This window comes from Acinonyx jubatus, chromosome D2 (genome assembly GCF_027475565.1).
Source record: "Acinonyx jubatus isolate Ajub_Pintada_27869175 chromosome D2, VMU_Ajub_asm_v1.0, whole genome shotgun sequence".
NCBI lineage: Eukaryota > Metazoa > Chordata > Mammalia > Carnivora > Felidae > Acinonyx > Acinonyx jubatus.
In genome coordinates, this window is record NC_069393.1 from 66,468,909 (window position 1) to 66,496,133 (window position 27,225).

A 27,225-nucleotide genomic window follows, 5' to 3' on the forward strand; every position below is an offset into this window, starting at 1 on the left:
ACGTAAAATGGCATTGCCATTTTCACAGCCACCTTGGAGTTTATTTAGTGCTGGTGCTACAGATGGGCTTCCCTAGCCTAGGAGGACAGACATCATTTTCATGTTTTCTTTCTCACTGGGACCCTGCACACTAGAAAACTTGTATAAATCAGGAAACTGAGGCACAGGGAAACATAAATGTTTGTGGAAGGCCAGAGGTTTAAGTCATAGGCTGCCCCTCAGATGGCTGGCTGTTTCTAGAACTTCTCTCTGTCTGTCCATTCTGGCCTTCCTGGTCCATGGCTCAGATCACTGTCATCTCCTGACTTCCATCCAGAGAAACATGAAGAGCAGTAATTGATGTGGCAAATGATACCGGCCCCTCCCCCACGATTCCAGCTCTGTCATTGCTCTCCTCCCCTTGTGCATTTTCAAAGAGCAAAGAGCGAGAGGGAAACAGGACACCTGAATGGGTTTTGTTTTCTGGGTTTGTTTCCTTTTCTTTTTACAAATCTTAAGTATTTTTCTTGTTGCAAAAGTAGTACAAACATGGTATAAGAAATCCAAACAGTAACAGAAATATTTAAAAAATGGAAAATCTTAGGGGCGCCCGGGTGGCTCAGTCGGTTAAGCGTCCGACTTCGGCTCAGGTCATGATCTTGCAGTGTGAGTTCGAGCCCCGCGTCAGGCTCTGTGCTGACAGCTCAGAGCCCGGAGCCTGCTTCAGATGATATGTCTCCCTCTCTCTCTGCCCCTCCCCCGCTCATGCTCTGTCTCTCTGTCAAAAATAAACAAACATTAAAAAAAATTTCTTAATTAAAAAAATGGAAAATCTAGCCCTATAGAGAGAATTGACAGTCTTATACTATTTATCTCTAGCTGGTGTACATGTCCATGTTTAACTTTTAAAAGTATAGGGGCACCTGGGTGACTCAGTCAGTTAAGTGTTCCAATTCTTTTTTTTTTTTTTAAGTTTATTTATTTTGAGAGAAGAGAGAACACAAGCAGGGGAGGGGCAGAGAGAGGGAGCGAGAGAATCCCAAGCAGGCTCTGTGCTGTCAGCTTGGAGCCCAATGTGGGGCTTGATCCCATGAACCATGAGATCATCACCTGAGCCGAAATCAAGAGTCAGACGCTCCAGGTGCCCCGGGGTCTCACTCTTGATTTCGACTCAGGTCATAATCTCACGGTTGGTGAGGCCTGAGTTAGACTCTGCACTGGCAGCAAGGAGCCTGCTTAGAATTCTCTCTCTTTCCCTCTCTGTCTGCTCCTCATCTGCTCACGCTGTCTCTGTCTCTCTCAAAATAAATAAACTTAAAAACGTGTTTTAAGAAGTATTTTTGTAAAAATCATTTAACGCCACATAATGTTGTGCAACTTGGTTCTTTTTATTTAAACAAGCTCTCAATACATATTTTAATTGATATCTCTATCTCTTTCCATTTCTAAACGTAAAACCCTCTCTTATGCTGTAACATTACTACTGTATACATTTACCTTGATTTATCAAGTCTACTACTGATCGATTTTTCTGCAGGACCAGAGTTGTAATCACAAATCTGCCACTATTTAGTTGCCTACAGTTCGAGCGCCTTAGCTTCTCCTAAGCATCATAGGGTAGGATTCTGTGACTTTAAAGTTTACAGGGACATTGAAGTTACCTGGCAGGTGCACCACCCAAAGCCTGTAGGCAAGTCTGGCACCAGTAAAAGTAGCTAGATGTACTTCAAGTCAAAGCTGGTATGCTTTATGAAATATATGAAAGTGTCAATAAAGACATCAGTGTCTACCCTCCCAAGTTAAGCCAAGATCCATAGCTATTCAGCCCATGTCCATTTACTATCTGCATAACATGTTCAAAATCAGTACCGTGAGGAATAAATATTTGCCCTGTGACTGTCTTTAGGTGTGTTTAGCACAAAACCAGAGACTGTGTGCAGGTGAAATTAGGTCACACCTAAAAGGGATCACGCTGGACCACAGAAATTGTTTATTGAAGATCCAATCTATACTTCGTTGCCCTAGGAGGAACTTTGAGAGACTACTCTCACCCCGAAGGCCAGTTTCCCTAAGCCACATTTTTATTGCAACTTTGTGAGTTATTTGAACTGAGTCTCCTCTTTGAACTCATCTACAAAGCCTGTTCCCACCTGCACCAGAGGGTATTGAAAGGTCTCAGAATGTTCCTATACAAACTGTTTGCTGCTTTCACCTTCCCATCTGTTTATAAAAGATTAAGTGAGTTGGGAGGTCTGGGACCCAGCCGCATGAACCATTAGAAGCAGCATCTGGTTTTAAATAAGTGGCCCCAGCAAGTGAAAATGTACAGCCCAGTCCCCTGATTGCACATGGGGGCATTCCAGGTCTGTGCTAGCCTGCATGCTAACTGAAATGTCCCCCAGCCTGGGAAAGGATTACTGTCCCTTTGGGTTAGTTGTTAGGACTTTGGTTACAACCCCCGACACCTTAGCTCTCTTGGAGATTCTACTCTAGGCTGGAAAGTTTCAAATGCACCTGTCAACATACGTGCCTCCCAGGCAGAACAGTGAGTGGGATGTCAACAGAGCCCATCAACACCTCACATCAAAAATTCAAGTTGGCCAGGTCTTAAACGATATTCTCTAAACCCATCTACTCTTCTGACCCATAGCACAGCTTTTAAAATACATTTTTTGTAACTTTTAATAGAGTTCAGATTTACAGAAAAGTTGCAAGAAAGGTATACCTTTTGCCCAGATCCACTACTCCTTTACATTTTGGAATATGTAAAGTATGCCCTTTACATTTATTCTGTTTCTGTCTCTCTCTGTTGTCCTTATGTTCACCCATCTTTTACTGTCCGTCCATCCACCCATCCATCCATCCATCCATCTAATCAATGATGTGTTTTTCCTGAACCATTGGAGACAGTGTACCTCTTCATGCTTAACTATGTCAGCATGAATTTCAACACAGGCTTTCTCTTACATAATGACAGTATAGTTGCATTTTTTTTTCAGTCTAGGAGCATTGTAGCACATCCTTTAACTGTTGAGGGAAACAAAGAGACATATGTTTTAAGGAACCTGCTGGATGCCAGGCATTGCACCAAGGCAATTTGCTTACATTGTGTGCCATTTTTGTCTTCTAAAGGGTCCTGTGGAATCAATTTTTATTTTCCCTGCTTGATAGATAAGCAAACTCAGGCTTGGAAAAATTCACTTACTTGCTCAGGGTTAGTCACTGGGCAACAGACGCAGATCCAGGTCTGTCTGAGGCTCTCACTGCCATGGCACTGGTGCCAAGAGCCTTAAGGCTCAGACTCGCTGTGTGTCTGTCCTCATAGAGGCACCAGGCCTGCATCTTTAGTTCATCTCAATATATCATCTCAGCTCTTCTAGGAGCTGCAAACACAGAGACATTCAGGGAGCGGGAGGGCTTATCAGCAAGGTACTCACTGCTTGGAGCTGCTCTTGAGCTCTATAAAGATGAGACCACCCCCCAACACAGGCATGTTTTTAAGATGAACATGGTTGTGAATGTATGCATGCTGAACAGCCGATCACATAGAGAAGGAAGACAAAAACATTATATTCACTGGGATAGGGAGTGGGGAAGACACAGGTTTTCTGTTTATGCCCATCACAGTTGGGGAAGGTTATCATTGTCCTAGGTCCTAGGCAAGCCTTTGGCATGGCTTCTGGGAGGAGTGAAATTGTAGAACTTAGAGCCACACAAACGTGGATATTTCACATCTGGAAAGGACTCTAGACATATAGGCTGCCTCCCTCATTCCAGACCCTGGGAAATAAGTTTGTCCCTGTCATGCACCCAGCCAGTGGCCAAGCTGGGACTCGAATCCAGGTCTTCCGTCTCCCACTACATCAGGAAGCCGCAAGCTTTTTACAGTCCATCCCCTTCATCATTGACTCCTACCTACCTCAAGCAGCCACTGCCCTGCATTCCGTGTCTGGAAAAGTACTGTATCTGCCAAAGAAAGTACTTATATTAATGAGTAATTAACTCATTAACTCATTTTTATTAATCAAAACCACAGACATACCAATCAGACTTTCTCATCAGCTTAAGATCTAACCAGGATTACCATATTGATAGGAGAAAGAGACTCAACTCAGGTTTTTTAAATGTCAAAAATCATAACATCCCCCCCCCCCCGCCGCCCCCACTGAAATATTGTTACCCTCAAAGACCCTTAAGGAAGTATTAGAGAACCCAGGCTAGAAATCGATGTACAGCATCGGGCTGCGTGCTCAAAGGCACTCAGGGTCATCCGTGCCCCCAGTGGACAAATTTTGCTCTAACTGTCCACCTGAAGACCTCATTCTCCTTTACACTCCTCTCCCCACTCCCCTCCCTCCCTCCTTTTCTGCCTCATCATTCAAATCTGCCATAGGGCATAAGGCAAATAATAGCCACGTTTATGTAAACAGTCCCAAGAATAGATTAGAATGATTATACAAGTAACTGGACACCTTTTGTGAATCAAACATGATTTTGAACCTAATCGAGTTTAACAAAAAGGTATTTTAGATCAATGACAGAGAGAAGAACGTAGACCAAACTATCCTAAATCAAATATTTGTGAAAGAATATAACACGTAAATGTTTCTTTTTCTGGCTGGATAGGGTCTTTCACCCGCCCTGAAGCCATACACCATGGAAACAATTAACATAGTTTCAAGATTTTCATTTCATGGGTTGCTTAGAAAGTGATAAACGGAAGTAATCTGGTTGAAATGAAGAAGCTGCTGGTGGTCTCTGGAGGCACTTGGCCTCTACCCTGAGCCAGCATTTTGCGAACCTATGACCCATGTACACATCGCCAGTTGAGAAGCTCCTAATTAGTATAATTAACTGTGAGGATACAAAAAGTCTCATGGTTCTTTGATATTAAGTGACAGCCAGGGAATTAATAAAATCCAGCTTCTATGTCTGATTAAAAATCTGGGGAGAAGAAAGTGCTCATGAAACGTACTTTTAAGATTTAAATGTAGGGGCACCTGGGGGGCTCAGTCAGTTAAGCATCGGGCTCTTGGTTTCGGCTCAGGTCATGATCTCACGGTTCGTGATATTGAGCCCTGCATCAGGCTCTGTGCTATCAGGGCAGAGCCTGCTTGGGATTCTCTCTTTCCTCTCTCTGCCCCTCCCCTGCTCACATGGTCTCTCTCTCAAAACAAATAAACATTAAACATTTTTAAATACATAAATAAAGCTTAAATAAAATTGAAGTGTAAACCTTTTTTTTTTAAACAAAGATCTTGTCTTTACATGATCATCTCTACACCCAACATGGAGCCTGAACTCACAACCCAGAGATCAAGAGTCACTTGCTCCACCACCTGAGCCTGCCAGGCACCCCGTGTATAAACCTTCATTTGAGACCCATTCATTTAGGACCTAACAACGTCTGCAGCATGAATTCCTCTTGAGCTTTATCATTGCCCTAGATCTTGGGGGTTAGCTTTGGCAAGGCTTCTGGGAGGAGTGAAGAGTGTGAGAGGGGGCTTACTTTGCAGGAGGCATGTTCCACCACCCAGCAGCTCGGATACAAGCCTCTTGAATTGCTCTTCCAGGCTGCAGGAGATAGTGAGAGAGGTGCTGGCCTCTGTGATGGTCACTAAGCAACTGGACGGGCAAGGAGAGGGCACAGCCCAGCGTGGCCCTGTGGTTCTGTGTGTCTCCCCTGTCGGTCAAGGACGACTTGGCCCAGGCCGATCACAGCAAAGTCACATGAGGCAGAAACGTGCTCAGCCGGCCTGTTGATAAATTCAGATGACCAGCCCCTTGGCCCTGCTTCAGAGCTCGGCTGGGTCTGTGTCTTTGTGTAGACCACTCACCCTAATGAGAGGCAAAGATCCTCCTGTCATCCCTGGAGAAGGGGTCAGTCCCTGGGAGCCAGGCTCAGGCTCAAAATCTGACATCTTACGGGGAGTTCTGTCTGCGCTCCGTGGAGGCCCAGGGCTGATCTGGGAACTGCCTGGGCCACACACCAAATCCCGTTCCTCTTTGGGAAAGCGCCTGACCTCTGGACACCACAGAGGGGCAGGTCTGCAAGGGGCACTTGGGTTTCTCCAGTGCAATGTTGAGCCATGAAAGGAAATTCTTATTGACTCTAATTGTCCTCAGCCCAGATGAGGCAAATGACAGCTTCTTGCGAGAGAATTACCCAAGTATTAGCCTTGCTAGGGATGAGACCCACATCAAATGTAATTACATGTTGAAGTTCACTTTATGTTAGAAAACGGTGATCATGCAAATGTAGGCTATGCTATTAGAGTATGTTTCAGGTTTGGAAAATTGCATCCTTCTCTTCCACACTGGATTGGCTTATGGTTACTAATTCTTGAACCTCCCGGAGACTTCCAGTCTGATTAAGGTTTGCACAGACCAAATAGACACACTTCCTCCCTCCCGGAGCTTTGATTTGGCCCAGGTCATGGCTTCCAAACTGTGTTCTTTAGGACTGCTGGCTGGTGGTGGTGGCAGGGTGCCGGACCCCAGAGTTTGTCTACAGCAGCTGCTCTTATTTGTGAAATATATTGGGCTGCTGGAGGAAAGGATTCCACGGCTAACAAAGTTGTGAGAGCCACTGCCCTGAATCACAGGTTGTTGTCATGAATGTCTATAGATAAGGTCCCCAAAATGCTTGCTGTGCTCCTTTTTCTCTAGTCAAACAACATGAGGTATATAAGAAAGTGTTAAAAACATCTTTCCCCTTATTCCCTTCCAGTTCTGTTCTTTGAAGACAACTAGTGTTGACAGGTTGATATGTATCCTGCCCGGCCTGCCTTTCTCTGTCTGTGCTGATATCCTTAACAAATTTTTCATTGTGAAAAATTTCAAACATACAGAACAATAGACACTAGAATAATTTATCCCGTGTATATTCCTTCCCCGACTCCAATAATTATTAAAACTTTATAACACTTGTCTTATCTATCTCTTTCTCATATATTCTGATTTTTTGTTTTGTTTTAAAAAAAATGGCATTGTACTGCGTGTGCTGCCTGGCAGCTTGTTTTTTACTTAATCATTTTTTTTTTAACGTTTATTTGTTTTTGAGAGAGAGAGAGAAAGCGTAAGTGGGAGAGAGCCAGAAAGAGGGAGACAGAGGATCTGCAGCAGGATGTGGGGCTCGAACTCGCGACCCGTGAAATCATGACCTGAGCTAAAATCAAGAGTTGGTGCTTAACCGATTGAGCCCTCCAGGCACCCCACTTACTTAACCATTTTTAAAATTATTCCTTATCAGTTCATTTACCTCTGCCTTTCAGTGGCTCTGTAGTTTTCCGGCACTTGAACCATCATTTACTCAAACACTCCCCTAGTTTTGGACATCCAGGCTGTCTCCAGAATGTTTTGCCACCTTATAAGTAACAGCAATATCCTTGTGCATAGGTTTTTATATATTGGTGCATTTATTTCTGTAGGATAGATTTCCCAAAAGTGGGATGGCAAGATCATGGGCTATCTATACTTTAAGTTTCATTAAATATTGCTAAAGTATATTCTCAAGAGATCATAGCTGAACAGCTTCCCCACAGTGACACATGGATAAGCCCATGTCTTCATATCTTTGACGGCCCTGGATGTGATTGCTCATTAAACTGTTGCAAATCTTGGGGCACCTAAGGTGGCTCAGTTGGTTGAGCATCTGACTTCAGCTCAGGTCACGATCTCACGGTTTGTGGGTCTGAGCCCTGCGTTGGGGCCTGTGCTGACCACTTGCTTGGAGCCTGGAGCCTGCTTCAAATTCTCCTTCTCTCTCTGCCCATCCCCCGCTGGTGCTCTGTCTCACTCGGTCTCTCAAAAGTAAACAAATGTAAAAAAAAAAAATTAAACTGTTGCAAATCTTTTCTATAAAGGGGTGGCATAAAACTGATATTTTGTATGTGTCTGTCAGTGGGTTCTTTTTCTTCATTAATTTCGGAAATTATATCCCTGCAATCATTATTTGGGGGAAGATGGCCATTAGGAACATCTGGAATAGAGGGCCAGAGAGAAGTGTCTTTTGAAGACCAGCCTCTGCTCTTTGTTCCCATCAGTTTGCACAGCGGAAAACGGGTGCTGGCCGCGTGGTGCACATCTGCAATCTCCCTGAAGGAAGCTGCACGGAAAATGATGTCATTAACCTGGGGCTGCCTTTTGGAAAGGTCACTAATTACATCCTCATGAAATCTACTAATCAGGTAGGTCTGGGCAATTTCACATTGGTGTGTACCAGACAGACCCCCACATGGGTGGAGGGGAACTATATAATTTTTTTTAAAGAAGCTGTTCTTAAAGAGGTAATACACAGCTGGCCTCTTGCTGGGACAGCACAGAGGTTTTTGGTGGTGGTGGTGTTTTGTCTACCCTTGTCTCACTTTACTCTTCTTGTGAGGGGTACGGGCCTTTGTGAGTTGCTTAGAGGTAAGGCGGTACTTCAGAGTAAGGTACTCCTTAACACAGAAAAGCTAACTGGCCCCCAAAATAGAAATCCATGGACATGAGTCTTTTCACTCTTATGAACCCCCTGAGCTAATGCTAGAAGCTTCTGATATCTGAGGGCCTGTATTTGGAGTGAGCCAACAGCTAACTGGGAACAGGTTTTTTTCACAGATCTTTGGTGTTAACACCAGAGGCCCTTGGGTCTCATAGCAGGAGAGTGGGTGGGAATTGATGGGTGCCTGGTAAGTCTCAAGGACAAAGAACCCTTAACCTGTGGGGATTGACTGAGAACTTGAGGGTTAATATGGTTGTCTTCACTTCTAAAGTTAAAGGAGGAGTTTATACCGAGAAATGGTCAGAAATAAGAATTTTTAAAAAATATTTTATCTTTTGTTAATATTTTTATTTTGTGAACCAGAGGAACAGACATAGAAGTCCTTTTCTTGATTAAGGCATGAACTTTAGAGACTCAGAGCCACATCAGATCATCAGTGGTCTTTCTCCATCAACATGGGCTTAGACTACTCACTTAGTCTCTTTGTTCTGACTATTTTGGGTAAATGTACAAAATTCAGCCTGCAACATTAATGCAGTGGGAGTCACTGAATTAGTATTATTCCCATTTGACAGTTGAGAGCTGGCGGTGCTACAATGTTTGCATCAAGAAAGAGGCACTTAGAAAACTGGGTGGAAGAATCTGAAATAAAACGCTAAAGAATCTTGACTTGTTCATCTCCCACACATCTGCCATAGACTGTGACAGCAGGGAAAAGCATCTCTGAAATTCAAAAACAAATGTGGGTGAAGGATGGAGAACCAGCTTGGTTAACCCACTCAGATCAAGGAATCAGGAGTATAGGGGCTCCCAGAGAGGGCTCTCTTGTCACAGACCACTTTTCCTTTCCAACATCAAGGGACCAGATCAGTGCACCAATCAGTATAGTACAAATGAAACAAATTTAAGAAACGATAATGACAGTGAACCACTGCAGCAGCTATTGGGGTAAACCAGCAGGTCAGTCAAAGCAGTCTATTTAGAAGCTCTCTGGAGACACTGATTGAATGCCAAAGCCTGGTTCTTTGTGTTCTATCAGAACAGTTAAATAAAGAGGAAAAATGCTGTGGAGATATAACTGAGGGTTTTCTTCTCTCTGTAATTCAAAAAGGCATGGCCTTCTTTCAAGCCTCGGGAGCCCCTGGGTTGTTTGGTATTTTTCTTTCTTTGCAAAGAAAGTGAGAGTTCAAATACCCATGGCTGTATCTCTGTCTTCTGCCATCATCACAACAAAATAGCACATTTTGCAGGGATCAGCCCAAGGTCACTTGTACAACAGACCCACTGTCCCCCCTATTACTCCTAAGGGTACTGTGGGTTAATGGACCCTCCCATCCCAGGGGGACTCCTGTGGCATGATATAGCACAGGATGGACATACATAATTTAAGAATCATTGGTAACCATGGGGATCAGGGGAGGGGCCATCCTATAATGAACTCTTTGGGGGAAGTTAATAAATAGGTCTCTTTGAACAGATGGGATCAAAGAGAGCTCTTATACTGGTCTTTTTTCTTTTTATTGAGGTATAAAGTATATATTCTAAAGTATACTCAAGTGTATTACTTTTCTACATGTGTACCCCTATGTAATTACCACACAGGTCAAGATAGAGAACATTTCCAGAACCTCAGAAGGTTTTCTCATGCTCCACCCAGTCAGCACCTCACCCCCGCTCCAGAGGGGAGCTCAGCCCCAGCTTCTATCAGCATTGATTCGTTTTGCCTATTCTTGAACTTCGTAGACACAGAATTATACCTGGTACTGAATTTTGTTGAAGACCATACAAGTCAACTTGAGTATATGTCCTTCCATTTTTTCCTAGGCCTTTTTAGAGATGGCTTACACAGAAGCTGCCCAGGCCATGGTCCAGTATTACCAAGAAAAATCTGCCATGATCAATGGTGAGAAGTTGCTCATTCGGATGTCCAAGAGATACAAGGAATTGCAGCTGAAGGTAAAGCATTTTCTGACTGTTCAGTCATTCAGCAAGCATCAGCCGAGCATCTCCTTGTCGGGCACTGGCCTAAGTGCTGGCGGGAAGGAGAGGACAAGGAAAGGTCCTCAAATTGCCCATTGCCTTTGGGGATATCACGTGGGAAGTCCAGCCATTATAATGTGGAATGCTTATTGAGGTGAGTACAAAATGCAAAGGGATTTTAGGGACAGGATGACTAGCTACCTGGGACCCAAGGAGGATTCTGCAGGGGAAGTCTTGAAGGATGAAACAAGAAAGGGAAGGTGGTTGCATTTCAGAGGTGGGAGCTCTGAGTATAACCTCCTGAATAGGACTCCCTTTTCTGTACTGAAGTACGGGTCTTCAGGAATTTTCACTTCCTTCTCTCACTACTGCCCTGCCTTGATCTCTTATTCTCTCCTCCATCCTCTATAATTATATCTTAAGCCCCATAGAAATCCTCCTAAGCAACACATGACTGAATTGGCCACTGTCAGAATGACTATCAGGGATGAATTCAGATAATTCCAAACAGGGCGTTTGCTTGTTTGTTTTAGCTTATTCTACATTTCTCTTTTCTTTTCTTTTCTTTTCTCTTTTCTTTCCTTTCCTTTCCTTTCCTTTCCCTTTCCTTTTCTTTCCTTTTCTTTTCTCTTTTCCTTTCTTCTTGCTCTATTGTGAAGTATAACATATATTCAGAAAAATGACTAATTATATATTGTATAGTTTTAAATGTAGTAATGGTTGAAATCCCATAACTCCCATAAAACCACCACCAAAGTCAAGAAATAAGACACCGGCGGCACCCAGAAGCCCCTCTGAGCCCCTCCTCAAGCTTTACCCCTCCCTCTCCACTCTCTTGACTCGGAGGATGATCATTTCTTTGCTTTTCCTTACAGCTCTACAACCCACTTATGCCTCCCTTAAGGTGATTGTTTAGTTTTGCCTATTTTTGAACTTTACATGAATGGAATTATACTCTTTGTGTTCTTTCATTCAACATCTGCCATCCATGCTGGGTGTGTCTATTTATTTTCATCGTTATGTAAATTTCCATTGTCCGACTATGAATTTATCTATATGTTCCACTGTCTGTGGACATTTGGGCTGCTTCCAGTGTTAGGGTATTAGGGACAAGGTTACCGTGAACGCTCTTGAACACGGTATCCTGGTACACGGGTACACGAGCATATAACTAGGGGCACATACACAACTGGGAGTGGAATTGCTGGATCTCAAGGCATGCTTACCCTGAGCTTTGCTAGGTAATAGTAGCAAGCTCTTTTCAAAAGTAGTTGTCCTAGATTTACATTCCTCCTAGTGTCGGGGTGTTCAGTGGCCTGCATTCTTGCTAACATTTTGTTATCTGGCGTTTTAAGTTTTGCCTGTCTTGGAAGAGTATAATGGTTTATCATGGTTTTATTTTTTTATCTTCCGGATTACTAATTGAGGTTGAGCCCCTTTTCCTATGCTCATTAGCTATTCCATTTGGGTCTTCTGTGGTGGAAAGTTTCTTCTAGGGTCATTTGCCCACACTTGTCTTTAGATTGTGTCTTCTTAATGGTTTCCAGGAAGGAGTTCACTTAACTGGAGCACTTAGTCCCTTTGGATTTATTGTAACTATTGCTATGTATGTTTTTTTTTTTTTTAATTTTAGAGCTAAAGAGAGAATGTGAGTGGAGGAGAGGGACAGAGGGAGAGAGACAGAGAATCTTAAGCAGGCTCTGTGCTCAGCACAGAGCCTGATGTGGGGCTCAATCCCACAGCCCTGGGGTCATGACCTGAGCGAAATCAAGAATCCAATGCCAACCAACTGAGCCACCCATGCGCCTCATATTTATATTTCAATCTACTTGTCATTTTGTGCTTTCTACTGTCCCATTTTAATAGGGATCTTCCAGTTTGCTTCAGCTTATTCCATATTTACATAGGGTCCAGTTGGTTAAGACCCACAGCCCTTAATCAGCCTTCAAGGTTGAAGGCAGAAGACAGAGGCTCAGTGGTTGTTGCTAGGATCTGACAAGTCCACGTATGTACATGGTAATGTGTCAGCCTGTTGTCAGTTGCCAGTCCTGATTCAGCTTTGCTTGCAATTATTGCTTCTGAAGATCCTTCACCAACAATTCTAGCAGAACCTGGTTTTTGTTTGTTTAGTTGGTTGGTTTTTTTGGTGTGTTTTTTTTTTTTCTGGCGAATGCAAGCATGTTGCTTTTCTCAACAAATCAAAGGTCCTATCCCATTATGTACCCAGCCAAAGTTTCTGTTTTTCTGGATTCTCCCCTGGAGGCTAAAATTGAATTTCTGCACTGAATTCCCAGTGGATCTTTGGTGTCTAAATGAGATGTGGTTGTAAGAATCTAATTCGGATGAACAGCAGTACTCAGCTTTTTAAATTAAGGTACTGAGGCACTGCAGTACTTACTGAGGGAAATAGTTCAGGATGGTGCAAACACCATGTGTTAAAGAGATCACGTGGTCAAGGTCTGCATTCAGCAGATGTTCACTGCGGGCCCACTGGACCAGGCACCATGGTTATAGACATAGCAAGCTTGTGGAGGAGCTCACAGTCTGGTGTGAGGAAGAAAGGGAAAACAGCACCATTGACGACCATGTGACCTATTTCAGACTGGAGGGTGGTGGTGCAGCCTAGATTTTACCCCTTCCTGCTTTGAGGAGCTTGGACAAGGTGCTTTACATCTGTGAACCTTAGGTGCCGGATCAGTAAAGGACTCCACCTTGAGTTCTTCGGTTTTAAGCACTTTTTTTTTCCATGTATTATCTTTTTGAGTCTTGCAATCACCTTCCCCTATGAGGTGTGTAGGGTGGATAATAGCAGTAACTATAACAGTACAACAATAATAACAAGAATAATATACCTTTAATCGAGTCCTGGTACTCTGGGTCAAGTCACGTGCCCAACACCTTATATACATTATCTTCTGTAATCCTGAGATCAGTCCTGTCAGACAGGTATTATCTCAGTTTTATAGGTAAGGAAACCGAGGCTCATAGAAGTTCAGTAACTTGCACAAGATCATAGCTGCTGGAAGAGCCATGATTAAAACCTAGGACTGTTTTGGTTTTGCAAAATATCTACACTTCTATTTTGTGTTAGTAGGGTCTCCATTGTCCACGTGAGAAATCAGGTAATTTGCTTATGGTCACCCAGCTAGTAAGCAGCAGGTAGCATTCTAACAGGGCTTCTCAAACTTTAATGTGCATACAAGTCACTTACAGGTCTTGTTAAGATTTCTGATTCAGTAGATCTGGGGCAGGGCTGTGATTCTGCCTTTCCAACAAGCTCTCAGGAGATGTTGCAATGTGTCTAGAACACATTAACTACCCTTTAGGAAGGATTTTCTGCTCCAAAACTGTCACAATGCCTCTAATAGAAAGCATATCAAAACCTACTTTAACTACATAGCAATGCATGCATCATGGCCCCTAGGTTGACATAAGCCAGCTAGGACTTTCTCTGTAGGTGACAGAAATTTGTCTCATGTAAGCTCATCAACTAAAGTAAGGAAAGAAGTTTATTGGCTCATGTAAATGAAAAGTCCAGGAGTAACCCTGGCTGCGGCTGCGGGCACAGCTGCATTTAGGGCCTAAGTGATATCATTAGGACTTGGCTTTTCTGCACTCTGCCTTCTGTTCACTTTGCTTTATTTTGGGGTCCCCCTGGATGGCCCCCGGCTCCAGCCTCTAGGTGGCGTGGTGGCTTCATTGACTTCAGCAGCTCTGGCCTCCCGTTTCCTTCAACAACAGAGCCAGAGTTTTTCCTAGTAGCTTCCTCCTAAGTGCTGAGAGGCCTTGTCTGTGCTCGAGCTAGTTTGGGACACATGTCCTTACCTGAACCAATCTCTGTGGCCAGGGAAGGCCTTGCTGTGACTGGCCAGGCCTGTGTCACCCCAGAGCAGAGGTGGAAAAGGGGAAATGGCCTACTAGGGAGGTAGACAGCAAAACACTGTATCCATATGTGTCTCTGGGCCCAAGGGGCCACCGCTTGAGGTCCCACCAGGGTTTGCAGAGGCGGGGGGAAATTTTGATTGGTCTTTTTCCTCTAACTTTACCTTTTGCTCACCAGGCAAAGTGCAGGGAGAGAAAAGAGAGATTTAAGGTATCTCTCATCTCCTGTCTTGAATATTTCCTCATGCTGATAATCATGTCTCTCTATACACTCTTTGCGGCAAAGGCTCTATTCCTCAGGGCATTTGGGTAAGAACCTTTCACATAACATGTATCCAGCAAATGCATGGAATGAATGAGGAAGAGTAAATCTGAAGGAACAATAAAAAGTGAGTTTTCCTTCCTGCAGACCCAGACAAGAAGGATGAGCTATTTTCTGGGTTGTTCCATAGAGACTTCTCCAGAATCATAGTGTCTCACATGCAGATGGGAACTTAGGATAGTTTAAACCAGTGTCTCCCAGTCGTCAGGGGGGTTTTCAGGTTCTCTGGAGCAGAGGTTTCCCTCTACTGAGGTTTCCCGTCAGTAGATTCAGGGTGGGATTGAGGGTCCCAGGCAGTTTGGCGGCAGAGGGCTTGGTTTCAGGGCCACTGGTCTTGTCAGCTTCCCTGCCACAGAGGGGGTCTCTGGCCCTAAGAAGCCGTTGTGTGTGTTCCTGTGGTGCTCACAGGAAGATTAAATCAGCAGACGGTGACTGATTTCATGTAAGATATGGTGCTGAGAGCTACAGCTGATAGGAGGCTTGGTCCTCACTTGGGGAGAGTTTGCTGTGTAACCGAAGAGGCAAATTATTCTTGTGGAAATTATACAAGACTTAAGCGAGTGCATCAGTTTGGAAGCTCCTAGAAGTTCAGTGGCAAAAGCCAGTATGACTTGGTTGTATAAAGAAGGGAAAGATTACTGAGCAGGTCCTTCAAGGATGAGGAGAGTCAGATAAACTGAGAGGGTGTCCAGGCAAAAGGAGTCAGGTGAGGACGGAAGCAGACCCTGGAAAGCACAGTAATGTTGAAAACTATCAGGGCTGCTGGGACAGGGTCTGGCTATGACAAGTTAAGGGCTCATCTGGAAAGTTTCAGCATCTTCACAGGACTCTTGAGGCATGGCCTAGAAAACAGCCACAGAGGGTTCAGAGGGTGTGAAACCCTCCAACACCTCCTTTTATGTCGGCCCAGTACCTGTGGCTTTTATCAGCCTAGTCTGCTGTGCCCTGAGGCTATTGGTGGATGCCAGATGGGCCTCATTATCTGAACTTTATAGGTGGAGAAAGGGAGCCTCCCATAGACAACGAACCTTGACCCCAGATCACTCAGGCAGCTAGAGGCCAAGCAGAGCTGTTCTTCCTGGGTTGAGATTCTCAAGGTGAGGTACATCCCCTTGAGTATGCCAGCACTTCCTGGAACAGCATGGGGCTTGGCCTCTCACCCTTGTCTTAAACAGAGCAAGATGTGTTGACCAGAAGCACCATGGATGGTTCCCTATGGTGTTATTGAGCCATATCAGTGTCCTCATAGAATGGATGAGAAGATATTATGTCTGAGATCTGCTTCAGAATATTCTATGGGGTGGGGAAAGGGTTCGGGTACAGATGAACTAGGTTGGTCAGAATTGTGGACAATGGAAATGGAGTCGTGGGGGTTCAACATACCATTCTGTGTGCTTTTGCATATATTTAAAATGTTCTACAATAAAGAGGTACCCAAATGTCGGGGCCCCTCCATTCAGCATTATGCTCACACTCCTCATTCCCTGGATTAAACTTCTTCTTCCTCTAAAAAGGTATTTTTTTCCCCTTGGGTGGACCGGGCAATGGACCCAAGTCCTCTCTGTTTCCCTTTGGTATTTGCATGGCTGTCTCTGGTCTGATGATGACCTCTCTGACTTTGCCTAGAAACCCGGGAAAACGGTGGCTGCCATCATCCAGGACATGCATTCCCAGAGGGAGAGGGACATGTTCCGGGAAGCAGACAGGTAAGGCCCCAGCTCTGGGCATCATGGAGGATTCTGGGCAGCTGGGACACTCTCTTGTCTCTCATTCTTACGGGTATTGAGTCACACTGTGCCCTGCCCTTGCCCTGTCCATCAGCCTTTCTGGGCCCTACTTTTCCACATGCCGGATGCCGTCCAGAACTGCTGCTCAGGTTAAGCCTCAGGAAAATGCAAGATGGTAGGCTTCCTCTCATCTGCACCTCCTTTGTTAGAAAGGAATATAGGAGGGATTCTGTTGATATTTGGCCCTTTGGGGCAAGGCTACACTCTGCTAAAAAACCTTAAAGTCAGTGTGTGTGTGTGTGTGTGTGTGTGTGTGTGTGTGTGTGTTCTATTTAGAGCCAGCTGTTGGCTTTTCATGAGCTGAATGTAGATATAAGAACAGAAATGTAGGTGAACCCCCCAAAAGTAGTGACTTGCCCAGTCACCTACTCTGAACATTGAATGCATTCAGTTTTCCAACTCCTTTCTTCCGACTGAAATTGGGACCGTGTCAAGTTGGGGGTACAAGTTTCCCCCTGTCGCTGCCCTACGAAAACAGCCCTTGTGGAGAGCCAAGGTGGAGACCACAGGAGCCAGCACTTGGCCTGCACTTTCCATGGTTCTACCTGGGGCTGCCACAGATAGTGCTCTCACCAGGCTGGGTCCAGGCTGTTTCCCCATTGATGGTCAAGGCAGCCTGGTCCTAGGGAGCCACCTCTGGGTGTCCCCTGGTAAGTGAGGGCTGTCTGGTTTTTCTGTATTTGGAAACCAAACGAAAATTGCCCATTCTTTTAGAATAATGGGTACATGATTAACTAGATCTGCTTAATCACCAAACAATCCCCAGAGAGAGAAGCTGGGGAGTGTGTGTGTGTGTCTTTGTATGTATCTAGCTGCTCAGGTTTGGGATCCCCATTTATTTGTTTGGGTTTTTTTTAAATGGTTGGTTGGGATTTTTTTAAAGATGCGTTTAAAGGCGGATCATGCTTCCCACAGTTCTTCAGCGGAGCATCTGGAAGAACTAGGTCTTGCTCTGAATCTTAGGCAGATTGAGAATCCCTTTTCTGGGATTCAGTCCCCTCATCTGAAACACAAGCAGGTCAGAGCTCTAAGGTTCCCTCCAACCCTAAAGTGCCCTCCTAGTTCTTTGGTTTTGGAATCTCTGAGCCTGCCCTCCTCACTCTTGTCCCCCCAGTAATTAGCATCCTTCTACTATGCCCAAGACCTGAACAAACTGAGATGAGAAATAAACAAGAAAAATGGAGGCCAAGAGGTTGCCTTCATTACGGTAAAAGTCAGGTGGAGTTGTGGCTTTGGTCTTGTAGTTGAGATGCTGGCTAATTGAACCTCAGGGTCAGGCAGCCTTGCCCACCAGGCTAGACCAGGGCAACCACCGCCTCCCCCCCCCCCCAACCACCACACACACACACATCCAGAGGGAGAGTTGCCTGTCCCCGGAGCTTAGCTTCCTTCCAAGAGGAAGAAAGATGGAGTTGAGCCTAACCAGTCCAGTTATTTATCCCTGTTCCCAGAAGCAGAATGAGTAAAAGGGCAGAGACAGCCAGGACTGTACTCTGGGAAAATCCTCCTCCTTAGAAGCCAGAGGGGAGGAAAAGCTTTCTCCTGCATCACTCTCTGTGCTGGCTGTGCGGTTGTGGTGAAGAGTGTATGGCCACATGGGGTTAGTGCACAGTATGTCCACTGGGCATATCTGTGCGTGGGGGCAGGGGACGTGCAGATCATAAAACACACTCCTTGGCTCCTTCACAGATACGGCCCAGAAAGGCCACGGTCGCGCAGTCCGGTGAGCCGGTCACTGTCCCCGAGGTCCCACACGCCGAGCTTCACCTCCTGCAGCTCTTCCCACAGCCCTCTGGGCCCCACCCGCACCGACTGGGGCAACAGCCGGGACTTGTGGGAGCACTCGCCCTATGCCAGAAGGGAGGAAGAGCGAGATTCGAGCCCCTGGAGAGAGAATGGAGAGGACAAGAGGGACAGGGCAGACGCGTGGCCACATGATCGCAAACACTACCCCTGGCAACTGGACAAAGCGGAGTTAGATGAGCGGCTGGAAGGAGGGAGGGGCCATCGAGAAAAGCACCCAAGGCCCGGGTCCCCCAGCCCGCTGCACTCTGCCTCGGGCTACAAAAGCCGAGAAGACAGCTACTACCGGAAGGAGCCCAAAGGCAAATCGGACAAGTATGTAAAGCAGCAGCAGGAAGCTCCCGGGAGGTCCAGGAGGAGAGAGGAGGCCAGGCTGCGGGAGAGCAGACACCCCCACCCCGAGGACTCAGGCAAGGAAGACGGGCTGGAGCCGAAGGTCACTAGGGCCCCTGAGAGCGTCAAGTCTAAGCAGAGTGAGAAAAACAGAACCAAGAGACCTGATAGAGACCAAGAAGGAGCTGATGATAGAAAAGAAAGCAGAATGGCGGGGAATGAGGTAACGATGCAATCTCTTCCCCAGGTAAGGAGAGGCAGGTTCCCGAGGACAGTAATATTAATATGATGATGATGAACATTTATTTATTGAATGAATGGAACACTCATTGGATGTTTACTCTGTGCCAGGCACTGTACTAAACACTTTGTCTCAGTCAAGTTATTTAATCTTGCCAGCAACTGTATGAGGTAATAATGGTAATAATACTATTATTGCTATAGATAAGGAAACTGAGGCACAGAGAGCTTAAGGGAGTTGTCCAAGGACACACGGTCAGGAAATGACAGAGCGATCGGGCTCCAAATCCCTTGGCGTGTGGCTACCTTTACTAGAAGTTAGGCAGCGACATGACATGATGCAAAGGCCGTCTGTGGACCCGTGTGCCCGGAGCGGAGGCGGCCTGCGGTGTCGCGGACTCTGCTCAGGGAGATTAGATCTTTGGTCTGCTCCATTCTTTCTCCTGCCAAAAGCATCTGCCGACCCTGGGGCTTCAATGAGAGGTGGTAAAGGAGAAGCAGCCACCACCCACTACGTGACACTGGGTGCCCAGGGCTTGGAGTGCCTCCCTAGACACTGTCCAGTGTTTTACTTCCACTGTAATAAAAATGCTCGGCAGTTGGCTGGCACCTTTCATCCAAGCGTCTGGAAGGGCTTATAACCTGCTATATAACTTCGGTTCACACAGTGAGCCGCGAGGACTCTGGGTACAAAATTTACATCCTGGCTTGGTTTATACTTCCTCCTTTCCCAAAACCACCTACATTTAAGTAGGAGTGGGATCGTGGAGGTCGGGGAGGGGGTGCTTCATAAGGAACTCAATTTAAAAAACCCTACGTGCCTGTCTCCTAGTTTGATTCGGGAGTTAGTGACAGTGACTAAGTTGAAATAAGGAGCCCAGTTCTCAAGGCCATGGACGCTGAAGAGTCACGCTTTTGTTCACTACTGCATTCACTCCTATATGCATTGGTGGGAGGCCACTTTGACAGGTAGCGTGCTAGGCACAGGGGGTCCAAAGGTGAAGGGGACATGGTCCAGGCTGTAGTGGAGACCAAGGTCTAATGGTAGAAGGAGAGCTACCAAAAGTGATTTACGGTCAGTGGGACCCATACTGGAGTGGAGTAGCAGATGGGCTGTTCTGTGGGCCTTACTTCTGCACCAGGAGAGGAGGAAAGCAGCACAGAGGAGGTGACATTTGGCCAGGCATGGAAAGTGGGGACAAAAGCAATTTGGGAAGCAGCGAAGGCAAAAGTGAGAAAAGAAGACTGTTTTCAAGAACCTAGAGATACTCAGCATGGCGGTGTCTTTAGGGCATATTAAAGAATAATGTTTTTAAACAGTAAAACCCTGGCTCTTGTGCAAACATAAAATGAATACATGTCAAAGATGTTATTTAACCCATTAATTAACGAGGGATCCGTAAGATGTAAAAGCTGGGTCAAAGGAGAAGCCAAAGAACAGGCAACATGGAAAGGCAATTGAGAACGCTGAAATGAATTTGCTAAGAGACATAAAGCCTTTTCCACGGGAAGCCAGCTGCATCTCCAGCAGGTAAAATTGCATCTCTAGGAACAAGAATCATTTGCACTACGATCCGTCTTCTGTAGTTTGCAACAAAAGGCCCCAACTCCTAAGGATGGGACACCCCGGAAAGGGTGTGCTGGACAGCTAACTGCCCAGCGGTCCGTAGAAAGAACACCCTGTTGTCTTTTCGCCCATCTCAAAGTCAGCCACGGTTTTTCCTGACTGGCACAGCAGGGGTTGCTCAGGAGGTGAGATTAGGGACCTGGGTGAGGTGGGTCCACAAAGGCCTTTGTGTGCCTTGCTGAGGACTTGAACTGGATCCCGAGGACCTGTGAACCAGAGGGTGTTTTTAAGAAGTGTGTCTACACTTGGAGGTACCTAAGGGGCTGGTGATGGGTCAGTGCCTCCAAAGAGTCACAGAGGGACAGAGAGCAGCAGCCCCTTGAGCCAAGGGCTCAAGCCTGGGCCTCATACACACGCCAGCAGCCCAGCCCCCTGTGTCCCCATGGCAAAGTGATGGAGCTGCCCCTTCACAAGCCTACCCACATTTCTGAGACTCTTCTTCAGTCTCGGTATTGTTCCTACTATTTCACCCACCTGCTTTCATCGGTTTGCCCATTTAAGGTGACACATGCTATGGGTCATCCCCAGAGCCCTGTTGCAAAAAAAAGATGCCCAGAAAGCCCCATGGGTTTCCACAAATTCTGTCTCTTTAATTGGTTCTGCCTCTAATAGCCCTAGAGTGGAGTCGGTGGGGACTTGGGGTCCCCAATGGATTGTTTCTGTGGGTTTGGGAGCCAGGAAGCCCCAAACCCTTTTTCTGACGGAATATCAGTAGCAGAGACTTTCCCTCACTGATCTCAAAGTGTATATAACAATCTTGAAAACGACCCAAATCCTCCAGGGCTGCCCCAGGAGTCAGATAACAGGCAGTGACTGAACTTGGAGATGGAAGACAGCTTGGCTGAGGACGGTGCCGTTGCCTTCTTCTAACATACCAGACACCTCCCACCACAGGGTCTTTACACATGTTCACCTGCCTGAGACCCCTCCCCTGCCAAAGTCACGTGGCTCCTTCCTCCCCACCTTTCACTTGTTGTTCTACTCCCCCCACAAGTTTATTCCTGGAGAGAAATCCCACAACATAAAACCACAGTGTCCCAACTCACTTGTCTTCCTTCCCTGCCAAACTCTCCTAGGTCCAACCTATCCCCTGGTCTGTCTTTATTTTATTTAGTGTCTGTCTCCTACAGCCCCCAAACATAACCTCCACAAGGGCAGGAATTTTTGTCTGCTGTGCTCACTGCTATGTCCCCAGTCCCGAAATCAGGGCTTGACACAGAGTGGGTGCCCAGTAAGTATTTGCTGAAGGAAGAAAGGAATGACTGACCCAGACTCTGGAGACAAAGGCCTGGCTTCTGAGAACCAGGTCACTCCCCGTTCTTCTGGGCCTCAATTTTCTCATTGGTGAGATGGGTGTGATCACAGGGCTGTCATAGGGCTTTAATGAGCTTGTGCTCATTCAAAACCTCTAAGATGTCTGGAGAAAGTGCCCATGCTGGAGAGGCCAGTGTGTGTGCTGTTCAGTGTTTGTAAGTGGCCAAGTCCATACCTGAGACTCAACCTTGACCACAAGGCCATAGAAAGAAGGAAAGAGATCAAGTCACTGAATAGGGTGAACATGGGTAGGAAACATTCCTCCACCTTACTGGAAGGGCGATCAAGGGTTATAGACCCAGATGCCTGGAGAAAGGAAGCCAGGAAGGGGACACGGACCTGGTAATAGGGGTGAAGCCAACGTGGAAAGAAGTAATCATGGCAGACCAAGGAGGGGGTACCTGTCTACTGGGGGCAGTTAGCCACTCCTCAGCTCTGTTCTATGGCTGCCATTCAGGAATGCAAGCCGGGTGCTATTAGATCCCCCATTTTTTAAAGAGCGGCACCAAAATCCACGTATCTCTGAAATTTTTCCACATTTTAGAAACTGTATAGACTAGAACATGTCTGTAGGCCAGATGGAGCCCAAGGTTCCCTAGAATGCAGCCCCCAGTATAGGCAGTCCATAGAAGGGAGAAACAGAAAAACTACTTATGCTCAGTTCAGAGCCTAGACAGAGACCTAAGCATGCCAGAGGCAGGTGTGAGCTAGTTAACCACTCCACCCCCTCCTTCCAGTCTCCATCCTCGTATTGACTAATATCCACAGAGCACCTAGCACTGGGACTACAATTCTGAGTGAAAACTGAAATGACCCTTGATCTCAGGAGCTCATGGTCTAATGGAAAGTCACACTAATCAAATAATTCCTCAAATGAGTAGAAGAGCATGAGTTAAGTGCTAAGAAGGAGATGGAGGTATATACTACTGTTAAGGTGGCAACGAATTAGAGGCTTCCCTGGGTTAAGATGCGACTGTTGAGATTTGAAAGAATGGTAGGTTTCACTGAGTGAAAGGAAGAACAGACAGAACAGCATGTGCAAAGGCCTTGTGGCTGAGGGTCAGTGTTGCAGGAACAGAGACAGCCAGGGTTAGAATGCTGAGACGTAGGTCTGGTTTGTCAATGGGCCTTATAATGCAAGGTTGTAGGCAGGTGACGGATTTGTGTCTTTATCCCGAGTGCAAAGGGAAACAAATGAAATATTTAAGCAAGAAGGTGTGGTGAGGTTAGGACAGTTTTTGCCTTGTGGAGTCATCATTCTTGATCGCCTTGGGGAGAATAGACTTGGGAGGAGGCTACAGGGCAGAAGGGGAAGACCAGTTAGGAGGTGGTTTAACTGTAGGCCTAGCTCTGTGGAGGCAGAGCTCTGCTTGCAACAGTTGGGGCCCAATATCTTAGTCTGTGAGGTGGCGCGGGCAGCTGGGTGCATTGATTGCATTTCTTGGCTTCCCTTAAACTGCTGCTGTCACTTGAAGTGATCCCAGGGCGAGGGGCACACTGAAGGCACTGCTCTTCCTTTGCCTGCGGGAAGAAACGCCTAGATGCAAATGGTGAGGTGCTTACGTCGTCCGGGCCAGGCTGCCCCTGCCTCTCCCAACTGGAATTGGAGGGGGCTCTATTGTGTCCACCTAGGAGTGTGGCTGGTGGAATTTGCTTGGGGAGGGTAAGCGTTACTTACTCGGACAAGGGAGAGCCATAGGTAGTTTATTCAGGGAGATAACAATAAAAGACCTCTCCTTTTGGTGGAAGCTATGCATTCTGATGGCTAAAAAGGCATTTGGAGCTGCTTTGCACTTAGGCTAGCTTGGAAGACCAGAGCAGAGCTTGGAATCTTCCGCTCCAAATACCAGAAAGAGCAAGGACCTGAGGATGTTAGCTCTCTTCCCCTGTCTGGTAATAACTGGTTAAACCAGTCAGCTCTGAGCTCCTGCCCCAGCTGGTTCTGTGTCAGCGCCAGAGGGGTGTGTCCAGTTGTAAGGAATCAGAACCAGAGTCACTTACTCAGAGCCAACCTCAGCCAGAATCGTCGGGAAGATGCAGCTGGCCCCTGAGAAAGTCCAGGAAGAGTCACTGATCTGGTGGCCAAAGTTTAAGTCAGGGGAGAGTATCCTCCAAAAACTTCTAAAATGAGGTTTGGCAAACTTGTTCTACAAAGCACCAGACAGCAAACGTTTTAGGCTATGTGGGCCAAGAGGCCAACGTGAAGATATTATGTAGGCACTTATGTAATCATTTAAAAAGAAACTATTTAAAAATGTGAAAAGCCTTGTTAATTCACAGATTGTGTAAAAGGAGCTCAGATTTGCCCTGAGGATGAGTGTTTGCTGACCCTGTTTTCAAGGCCGCTCAGAGGCTAATTTTCCAACCGAACACCTGCTTCTAGTTGTTCGCTTTCTCAGACATGAGCACTGTCTATCATAAGGGACTGAATTTGAGGGAGGGAATAGAAGGAAGGAAGAAGGGAGGGGATTGCTAGTTTGGACTGTAGCTCTAGGAAAGAGAGAGGACAAACGAGGGGTGAGAGGACAGTGGTCGGCTGACCGCCCCCTTCCTACTCATAAGTGCCCTGGATGGGACTTCTATGGCCGCAACAGATCTTTGGGGGAGATGTCACCATGATGTTTGTTAACCCCAGGGCCAGTTCACCCTTGGTCCCTTTACTTCTCCTGTCTGTAGGTTTCATAACAGCGAAAAGCACCCAGTTTGCCAGGGATTTCTGCCCCGCTAAAGACATCAGTCCAGCCATTAAGACATTTCTGTGCCTCCTTTGTCTGTGTGACTTTGAGCAAGTTACTTAACCTCTCTGAGCCTTAATTTCCTCATCTGTAAAATGAAGATCATAGCACCTGCCTCCAAGGGGTTTTTGTGAGGATAAAGGAAATGTTGTCTGTGAAAACACACTTAGTGACTGTTAGCTGTGCTCAGCATCATTTTCTCTTGGCACTCCCTCTTTTCTCTGCCACTGCTCACTGTTGATTTGGTTTGTTCTGTTCTTCCTTTGGTAAGGCTGGAAAAGAGGAGCAGGAGGGCATGGAAGAAAGCACCGCATCAGTGGGCAGGCAGGAGAAAGAAACAGAATCCTCTGATGCAGAGGACACAAGGACAAAGGTAAAGTTTGTGTAGAGCCACATGTGCATGATGGCAATTGGGCACCACGTCTCTGGAGTCCCCATCCTGCCCTGTGATGCCCTGCTCGCTGCACGGATGTGTCCAACACCCCACCTGTGATTCCACGAATGAAGCCAGAATGGTTTTGGGAGAATGGTTTTTCCCTGGGATCTTTGCACAGTCTTTACTAAGGAGCTCTTTACCATATGCCTGGGGTCTGCCTCAGTCTCCAACGACTTGGCTGTGCTCGTAAGAGAAAACATGTGCCCAAAAAAGACTCAGGCTTCAGAGCCAGGCTCCCAAAATAGGTCCCTTGGGAGGGGCTGGGGGAAGAGGGGAGCTTTGGATGCACAGGCTGGGGCCCTGACTTCAGCATGCCCAGACCCTGGGACTAACAAAACATCTACTGTGCTCGCAAAGATTATTTGACTTAATTAAAGTAAAACATCCACTTACAGTGTTGGGGCTGCCTCAGCAAAAAGAAATGTGTTTGGAACGTGGCCAGCTTTGTGTCTTTCTGGTCAGGAGAGATAGAGAGATGGGTATCACTGGCAAGGAAGTTGATCTCCGAAATCTGGCTGCTGGGGACGTGAAGAGAAGTTTCAGGAGGGGCTGAGTATGAGCCATGGCTGTGTAGGTTGCACCCTTGCTGGGAAAGGGACCTTGGGAGAATTTAGTGTGGGGGTGGGGTGGGGGGACTTTGCTACTGTTACATTCAGTGATGGACTACATGCAAGGAAATAGCTCCAGCAAGTTGATTTATTTAGAGTTTGTAAGTTTGTCATTCACTCATTTAAAAACTGTTTATTGAGCACCTATTACGTACCAGGGCTTGAAATTCTGTGTGCCGTTTTAAACATGGTAGATGAAGCATTAAGGGCTTATTCCAAATGCTGTTTTGAGCCCCAACCTAGAGATGAATCAATGATGTGGGACTTGAGTGGGTTACAGCTCCTCATTAGCCAGCAAATGTTCCCAGGCAGAAGTAAGAGTGCTCAGGATCTTTCTGGTTTTTAGGGGTCCTGTGGTCAAGGTTTGTGCGCTCTGGTTGAATACTATGACCTGCTTCTCAGTCACTCTCTGACCCTTATTCTGCATTTTTGTTCAGGAGCAAGACTGGGAGAGTGGAAGTGAGGCAGAAGGGGAGAGCTGGTATCCCACTAACATGGAGGAGCTGGTTACAGTGGACGAGGTTGGGGAGGAGGAAGATTTTATTATGGAACCAGACATCCCAGAACTGGAAGAAATTGTGCCCATTGACCAGAAGGACAAAATCTGCCCAGAAATATGTCCCTGTGTGACGTCCACCTTAGACCTGGACGTAACCAAGGATTTCACCAACGAGTGTGTGAAGCCCATAGGTAACGGGGCTACGGAACTCAGCCTCAAGTCACCCAAAGATCTGCCTTCTGCTTCCACGAGCTGTCCCAGTGACATGGACGTGGAAATGCCTGGCCTAAATCTGGACACTGAGCAGAAGCCAGCTGAACGTAAGACAGACCTCTCACTGGAGGGTTCAGATTGCTACGAGAAGCAGGCAAAGGGAGGGGAGAGCTCCGATGTTCATCCGGCCCCTCCACTCCAGCAAATGTCTTCCCCCAAGCCAGCAGAGGAGGGGGCCCGGCAGCCTAGCCCACCTCTCGATGACTGCAAGGCCGGGGGGCCCCCCGAAGATGGGGCATGTGAAGGCAGTCCCCTGGAGGGGAAAGCCAGCCCCCGCACCGAAACTGACCTCCAAAGCCAGGCTTGCCAAGGAGTGTCCACCCAGGGTAACTACCTCCCTTTTCTCCTGTGCGCTTGGGTTGATGGGACCACTGCTCACCTAGGGAGGTGTGTGGGCATGTGCAGGCTGGAATGAACATGACTAAGGTTTCAGCCAGCATTAAAGTCGGTGCAGAAAGCCAGCTTCTAAAGGCCTGGTTAAACGGTTAGCGCTTTTAGGCAAACGGTGTAAAGGAAATCAGATAGGAGGCCACATGTTTTCTGAGAAGCAAACTCAGATAGGGCAGACTTCTCTGAATTTACGGGAGCCCAGGTGGACTCTGACAAGTAAAACCTAGCAAAAGCTTTGAGTTATCAGGCCAAGGGGCTTCGGGTCCTCCGGTCAGCAAGCAGCCTGTCATGGCTGCACAACGGTGGACCACCCAGGCTGTTATTTCTGTGAGGCCCGAGTGAGGGGGCGGGAAAAGCAGCCAGAGAGGCAAGAAAGCAGCCAGGAGCGGGCGGAGGTTAGGATCAAGGTGCTGCCTAGGGGTATGGCCGGTTCCCCTTGCTACCACCACAGACCCCCTTTTTTCCACGGCCTGGTGGTGAAACAAGGCTTGTCCCAGACTGTCCTCCGCCTCCATTGCAGGTGATGTTGTAT

At 46.7% G+C, this 27,225-nt stretch overlaps 1 protein-coding gene across 6 annotated transcripts in view; it reads left to right on the forward strand.

Moving 5' to 3' along the window:
- RBM20 (RNA binding motif protein 20) overlaps positions 1-27,225 on the forward strand; it is a 193,877-nt gene that overhangs the window by 149,962 nt on the left and 16,690 nt on the right. For 5 of the 6 annotated variants that reach the window (XM_027063038.2, XM_027063042.2, XM_027063040.2 and 2 more), the window contains exons 6-11: positions 8,025-8,168; positions 10,289-10,420; positions 16,275-16,354; positions 18,125-18,818; positions 24,759-24,860; positions 25,969-26,629. In XM_027063038.2, coding sequence (XP_026918839.1) covers positions 8,025-8,168; positions 10,289-10,420; positions 16,275-16,354; positions 18,125-18,818; positions 24,759-24,860; positions 25,969-26,629 — 1,813 coding nt within the window. The remainder of the gene's footprint in view (positions 1-8,024; positions 8,169-10,288; positions 10,421-16,274; positions 16,355-18,124; positions 18,819-24,758; positions 24,861-25,968; positions 26,630-27,225) is intronic. The other variant, XM_027063039.2, reaches the window with a different exon arrangement.